This window comes from Pieris rapae, chromosome 6 (assembly GCF_905147795.1).
Source record: "Pieris rapae chromosome 6, ilPieRapa1.1, whole genome shotgun sequence".
In the NCBI taxonomy this organism is placed as follows: domain Eukaryota; kingdom Metazoa; phylum Arthropoda; class Insecta; order Lepidoptera; family Pieridae; genus Pieris; species Pieris rapae.
This window is the reverse complement of record NC_059514.1, coordinates 3,925,665-3,932,290: the sequence shown is the minus strand read 5'-3', so window position 1 is coordinate 3,932,290 and position 6,626 is coordinate 3,925,665. Positions and strand designations below refer to the sequence as shown.

Genomic DNA, 6,626 nt, shown 5'->3' with positions numbered 1-6,626 from the left:
CGAAGACAAATCATAGACGATAGACCGTAGATTGATAAAATAATTTTCAGACTTGTAGAAATTATTGCCATATTACAATATGTTACACGAAGCAGGACAATAATATTTGCATAGTATACCAGCATATTATTAAAAAAACTCTCTGAGTAAGTTTTTGATTATACCCGGTTTATATGGTCAACATTTGTTTCATTGTTGTATTCATAGTAAAAAAAAAACTTATGCACAGATATATAATAAATGTAAATCGCCTTAAAATAAAACTTAAAATTATTTATAAGCAATACCTACAAAAATTGTTCGCTTGAAGTAAAACAAGTGTCGTATTATGGATTCACAAGTATATTTGGCAATTGGCATATACATAGGACTATGCCATGACACTATTAATAACTGGAGCAGAGTCTAGACTTCACTATGGTTATGGTTTTTCAGAAGAATTTTATAAATTGTATAATATACTATATATTTAGAGTCACTAGTTAAAGACAAAAGACTTCAAAAGAATATTTAAAGTTGAAACTAAAGCGATTGAATTAGTTCAAATGTGTAATTTAGTAGTACGAAATTACTAGGACATCAACATTTTAACAGGTCGTACTCTATATTCTATAATAATCTATGAAATCTCGATAAATTAGAACATACCGAAGTAATCGGTAATATTATTGTTATTTAATAATAGTAAATAAGTAAGACAACTAACCTCTATAATAAATAAATAGTAGCTAAGTGTGTATTAAGAAGTGCCTAGTATCATTTTTTTATACACTTTTTGATTTTGTTTCCTGGTACGTGTATAGAACCTTATAAAATGGCTAAGAAGAAAAGTTTAAAACGCAAAGTTAAGAAAACTGCATCTGCAGTTTATAAACAAGATGTAGATCATAAACAAGACGAAGTAAAATCTGATATTTCTGTATCGAAAATTACTCTTGAGCCTTCCAATTCCGTGAGCCAAACTGTTTTATTAAAACTATGTAGATTGTGTGAGAGCAAGGACGGGCCATTTGTAGAAATGTTTGATGCAGAAACGGAACTAGCTAAGAAAATTGATGATATAATGCCATTTGTGGTAAGTAAATTCCTGAGGATTGACCTTATTTGATACACATTTATCCATTTCTTAGGAAAATAGTGCCTTGTATTTCTGCAGATGTGCACTGCAAATGTTTTGCGTTCTTACCTTAATTTCTAGTCAAATATTTTATCTTTTCAGTTAAATTTTTAATTTCATAAATATAATTGTTAATTTCATAAATAACAAGAGTAACTAAATAAATAAGTATATAGAAGTTTTTAAATAAATTAAACATTTACTAAGAGTGAATCAGAATACATTCTGTGTCTCTTTAAGCAGCCCTTTATTTAAAAATATTAAAGTAAATGAAAACTACCACAATCCCTATATAAAGGAAGAATAATAAATCTGCTAGCATATGTTAACACACATGCTAGCAGATTTATTACATTGTACATATTTATACATACATAGTACAGGATGGAGAACAATACTGTTCTCCATCCTGTACTATGCAAATATCTGACCAGATCCCAGGTAGAATCTGACCTATGCTATTATGTTTATACTCAATTAGTATTCTTTGAGACTACAGTTCTTAGCGGGTATTGTAATTTACAACACTTAAAATGGCCTCAACCAAGTAGAAAACCTAAAGAAAGTAAGTAAAACTTCCTTTAATGTAACAAATTCCAAACACTTATTTGATTCAATTTGTAAACCAAATCACAAGAACCTTAGACCTTATAAGTGGGTAGTGGATCGTTAATATCCTTCAGATATATTATTATATTACTGTAAATAATCTACATGAATCATTGAGTATTCAAAGGTGCTCATCGGATGATTTGTGGAATGAACCAAGAATAAAAACAAAAGCCGTGGATTAATTAGGAAATATTTAAAGAAGAAAAATCTATGGAGCTTATACAGAATAGCCAGGACTGATAGCATGTACAGAAAATATAGATGTATAAGTATAAATATTGTTATAATTAAACTTACAATAAAATGACGAAGCAAATTTAAATCCAAATGTTAGTGATACTAGTTCAAAATCTTTTTATTTAAAAATTTTAAGTTGTTCTAACTAAAACAGGCATTCCATCAGTTCGGTATGAGCGATCAATGAGAGTAGATATGTTCTTTGGTATCTATAAATATAATGAGAGCTAAATAACATCCCAGAATCTGATTGAAGAATTCAGAATATTAAACTTCCAAGGACTGAAGCGTAATTTGATGGTGTCTCGATTTTAATTGGTACGGTTTATAAACTCCTAGACACATTTGACGACACAATAGCAACAGGACCAGACGGAATCCCATCCATACTTATATATAGTCCTAACGAACGAAAAAAAACCAAACAGCATGTATGGATTTGTACCAAGACAAAAAACTGCACAATACTTCTCACCTACGTCAACAGCAGTTACTGCCACTACGCATCCCAAAAGATTTGTGTGTTCATCAGTAATGATTTGAAATGGCCCCGTCATGAATATTGAATGCCCTATTTAGTGAGAAAATCAATCATTCAAAATCAGGGAAGACCACTATTAGAGTATACTGTAGGCATTTGGGATCCTTATTTCATAAAGGATATTCGTATGCTCAAAAGGGTTCAAAGAAATGCCTCGCAAATGGTCAGCGCACTTGGAACAAACTTATAATGAGTGTCTGAAAGCACTGGCAGTGATTTAGGAAGTAAGCGATTAAGAGGAAATCTCATTGAAACCCATATAATCCTTACAGGCCACTATCATATTTCAGGAATTGAGAAGCTCTTTATATTAAGTGAAAACGCGTATTTTATTAATGTTGTTCGTTAAAACTGAAGACCACTCAATATAAAACAAATTTACTAAAGCACTTTCTCCCAAACTTAGTAGTGGCTGACTTGGAAGGACAGTGTAATTAGTACACGCGAAATTGAGCAATTACGAGGTTGACCCAAAACAATAATATTAATTAAAATAGGTAATACGAAAAGAAAACAAATGTAGGACTTTAGTGCTACTAGTTAAAGTGTTTTGTAGCTGCACTGCTAAATTACTTTTTTTTATTGTTGACAATAGCTAATACGAATTGTATATAAGCATAACGGTCACACCAGTTCTTTTTAAAATGCTATAGTTCTTCTTTAATTTAACGCCAAGACATGTTTGCGCGTGTTCCCCTGAAAACATTCTTTCGTCGCTACTTTAGCAAATGTGGGGCTATATCACTTATCATCAGGTAAATCTTTTTCTCACCTACCTCTCAAGCCCGTTGGCCTCCTGTTACATAAAAAAAAGACTTCAGGAAGTTGAGGTTTAGGTCGGACTAGATCCATCTATACCCTTACCCTCAGATTCTTATTATTATTCGTTAGACTAGCACAAACTATGACTCCCGTATGTCAAAATCCAATACATTTTTGACGTACGAGAGGATGGCTTGGCGTCTAGTTTCTTTTGTGAATCTCACTCTTGAATCCCCTTTTCTGTGCCTAACTCACTCCCGTAGTGTCCATATTTTTAAGAATATATTTCGCGACTAGAATGAAAAAAATCGTTACTTTAGTTAGCTTTATGACATTTTATATTATGTGAAATGTGTTGAAAATTAGGACGATAATTGTGGGAGCTCTTTAGGCTAAAGTGCTTTTTTAATAAAAAGTCCCCTTTTGGGTACCATTTTCTGTCGTTTCTTATATTTCGTGTCTTTGTGTTCGTTGTGTTCAAAGGTAAAGTTATTTTTGTTAGTAACTTGGTACATATCTTTAAGTTATGTGGACAGATATTTTTTTACTTTGGTAAATGTGTATTTTTATTACATTGCCAATACGGATTCAGATGAAACCTAAGCACAGAGCGAGCACAAGACACGACTATAATCCTGTTATTTATCGCGTTCTTTTGAGGCAATAAATGTAAATCTACTCATGGGTTAACTATCCTATCCTATTAAACTTTGGATTTTCTGAGAAAATGGTTACATGGTTTACTAGTTTTTTTAGTTGCCAGATGCTGAAAGTAACAAGGGAAGATGGTCATGTGTTACATTCTGGGCGTAGCTGGCTGTGAAATAGTGTGCTCTAAGGATCAATAATTGGTCCTATTCTATTTGTAGTTGATAATTTTATTCTGATGACCTCAACTTTACCTTTTTCTGATGTTACTGATTCAGCTGTCAGGAAAATTAACAATGATAGAATAAATCACAAAATGGTCTTCTAAGAACACCTTATTTTTAAATCCACAACTACATATATTCCGCTAGGTACACCTAATTAATGCAACTTAATACTGGAGCCTTTTCAATCCGCGACATCGAAGTGCGTCTTTCAAGATAAAAATGTTACCTTATGGACCAGTAAGGTGGTTTGGGTACTTAGGTGCATGTTGCATTATTTATGTTCTGTTTGTTTGTGCTTGCGATATGATTTTGTTCTCTTCTTCATCATAAATTAATATTTATTTTTCTGTAGAAACTTGTAGAAATATAAATTATACTGAAGTATTTTTGCATCATAAATCTGAGCTTAACTCCATGGTTAATATTAGTAAAAATATTCTAATTTAATCGTATAAAAAAACCGTTTCTTCTTTTCAGATTGCTGAAAATGATGATTTACCTCAAAGAATTTGTTTCCGATGTTCAGCTAAAGTTGAAGAGGTGTATGAATTTGTACAAAGATGTGTTAAAACTCAAGAGAAATTTCAAGAGGCCGCAGGGATAAAGGTAGTTCTAAAACGAAAACAATATAGTTATCGATCAGCTTGGGAGGACAAGTTAAATGAACGTAATATTTCTAATGATGATGTATGTAATGCTCTCATTCTAAAGGCTATTGAAGGTATCAGGAATTTACCTATCAAACCTTCCGACGATAAGTGTCTCAAAGAAGATATTTATAAGAACAAAGAAGGTTCTAAAGAAATAAATAAGCCTATTGAAATTCAAGGAAGTGATAATAAAACTCAATCCGATTCCTCTGCACCAAAAATTGCTGAAACACCTAAGGATACTGAAAAGCAAGTTCTGAAAATAAATACATTTTGTCTAGATAGTGATCGCCCTACAGAAAATTCAGAAGATGTTAAACCATTCAATATTATGGATCACGTAAGCATGATTAAAGTGAATGGCGTAGGTGTTTTATTTCAATGCAAGTTATGCAATCGTAATTTCTTAATAAAGGAAGTTGTAATGAATCACAGGTGTGCTAAAAACGGTGGCAAAAAGATTGCAGAAGAAGAAAAAACAGTTGCGCCTCCGCCACCAAAAGTTCCTCTTATTAAATATATTAATACTAAACTACAAACAGAAATAAAAACATCTGAAACAAAATCCAAGGAATGTTTAGGTAAAGTAATCAATAGCACTCCCATAAACGTAGATGATGATGAAGATGACAAACCTTTAGTGCCTCAGAAGCCTAAACGTAAAATAGGTCCAGCTAGCAAAATAAGGCAACTTGAAAACTTACAGTCAGCTCAAACATCATCAGCTAAACAAGAAAATCAATTACTACAATACACATCTCAGATACCTAGCCCGGAAACCTTAGTTGCGGCACCTACTGTTCAAATGCCAAATTCTGTACTGTACCCGAATAGTCGATTTAAACTTGTTCCAGGACCAAATAATTCCTTTATGTTAGTTGAAGATAAACTTGAAGATATTCCTGTATCGGAATCAGTAACCAACAAATCAACTACTATTGAAAAAATCAATAGTTTGCAAACATTAACAATTAAAAGTGGACCCAAATCTAAAAGAACTACAATAAAAACGAATGTAAACCAACAGCAACCATGTTCTACAGAACAGCCGTATCCAGTACGATTAATCAAATCCGGAGTTGCCTGTCATTCCGATTCTCTCTCATCTTCTGAAACCACACCAGCCAAAAAACAGTCTTATACAATAGTTCAAACTGGTAATCCCAGCAAATTACTCATATCCACAAAATCTCACCCAGCTGACGAGGTTCCCACTAAGAGATTAAAGCAAACTGTAAGAGAGAATTCATTTTCTGGTCCATCAGAGAATACACAAAAATGTTTCACATTTATAAACGTAGATCCTACTACACAACCTTCTTATGTTTTACCAACGGGGAGCATAGTCCAAGAGTCTCAAATATCAACTTCTACAATTAAATCTAGCGGAGATAAATATCCTTGTGATATTTGTGGGGAAAAATTCTCTAGAGAAAAGAAACTGCAAAGTCATATACAATCACATTACAATCAACTTGATGATGAGGATCAGAAAAGAGGTTCCATGAAAAAACGAAAATTAAAGTCGTAGGTTAGGGAGAAATATTGGACTGAGTAATAAAGTGTTTTCGACACAGTTTGAAGCCCTGTAGAACGGATACACCTTTGAGGGAATAGATGCATACAGCTTCTATTCCCTCAAAGGTGAAACACCCGAATACTTTGTTTATTTTATTATCTACTATACTGTTAAATTATATTACATTTTTTGTAAAGTGCATTTAATAATATTAGAAAAATGTTAAAAGTTCAGTAATTGTAATTACTTATGAAATATATATGTATGTATTATGTTTTAATAATAAATTACAATTTTAATTAATTAAACAGTA

At 32.2% G+C, this 6,626-nt stretch overlaps 1 protein-coding gene across 1 annotated transcript; it reads left to right on the top strand.

Moving 5' to 3' along the window:
• Positions 1 to 606: 606 nt before the first annotated feature.
• LOC111001617 lies at positions 607 to 6,522 on the top strand. The gene is made up of 2 exons (XM_022271556.2): positions 607 to 1,075; positions 4,622 to 6,522. Exons 1-2 carry the CDS (start codon positions 815 to 817, stop codon positions 6,323 to 6,325), a joined length of 1,965 nt encoding a protein of 654 aa, XP_022127248.2. The 5' UTR covers positions 607 to 814; the 3' UTR covers positions 6,326 to 6,522.
• The last annotated feature ends 104 nt before the right edge of the window (positions 6,523 to 6,626 follow it).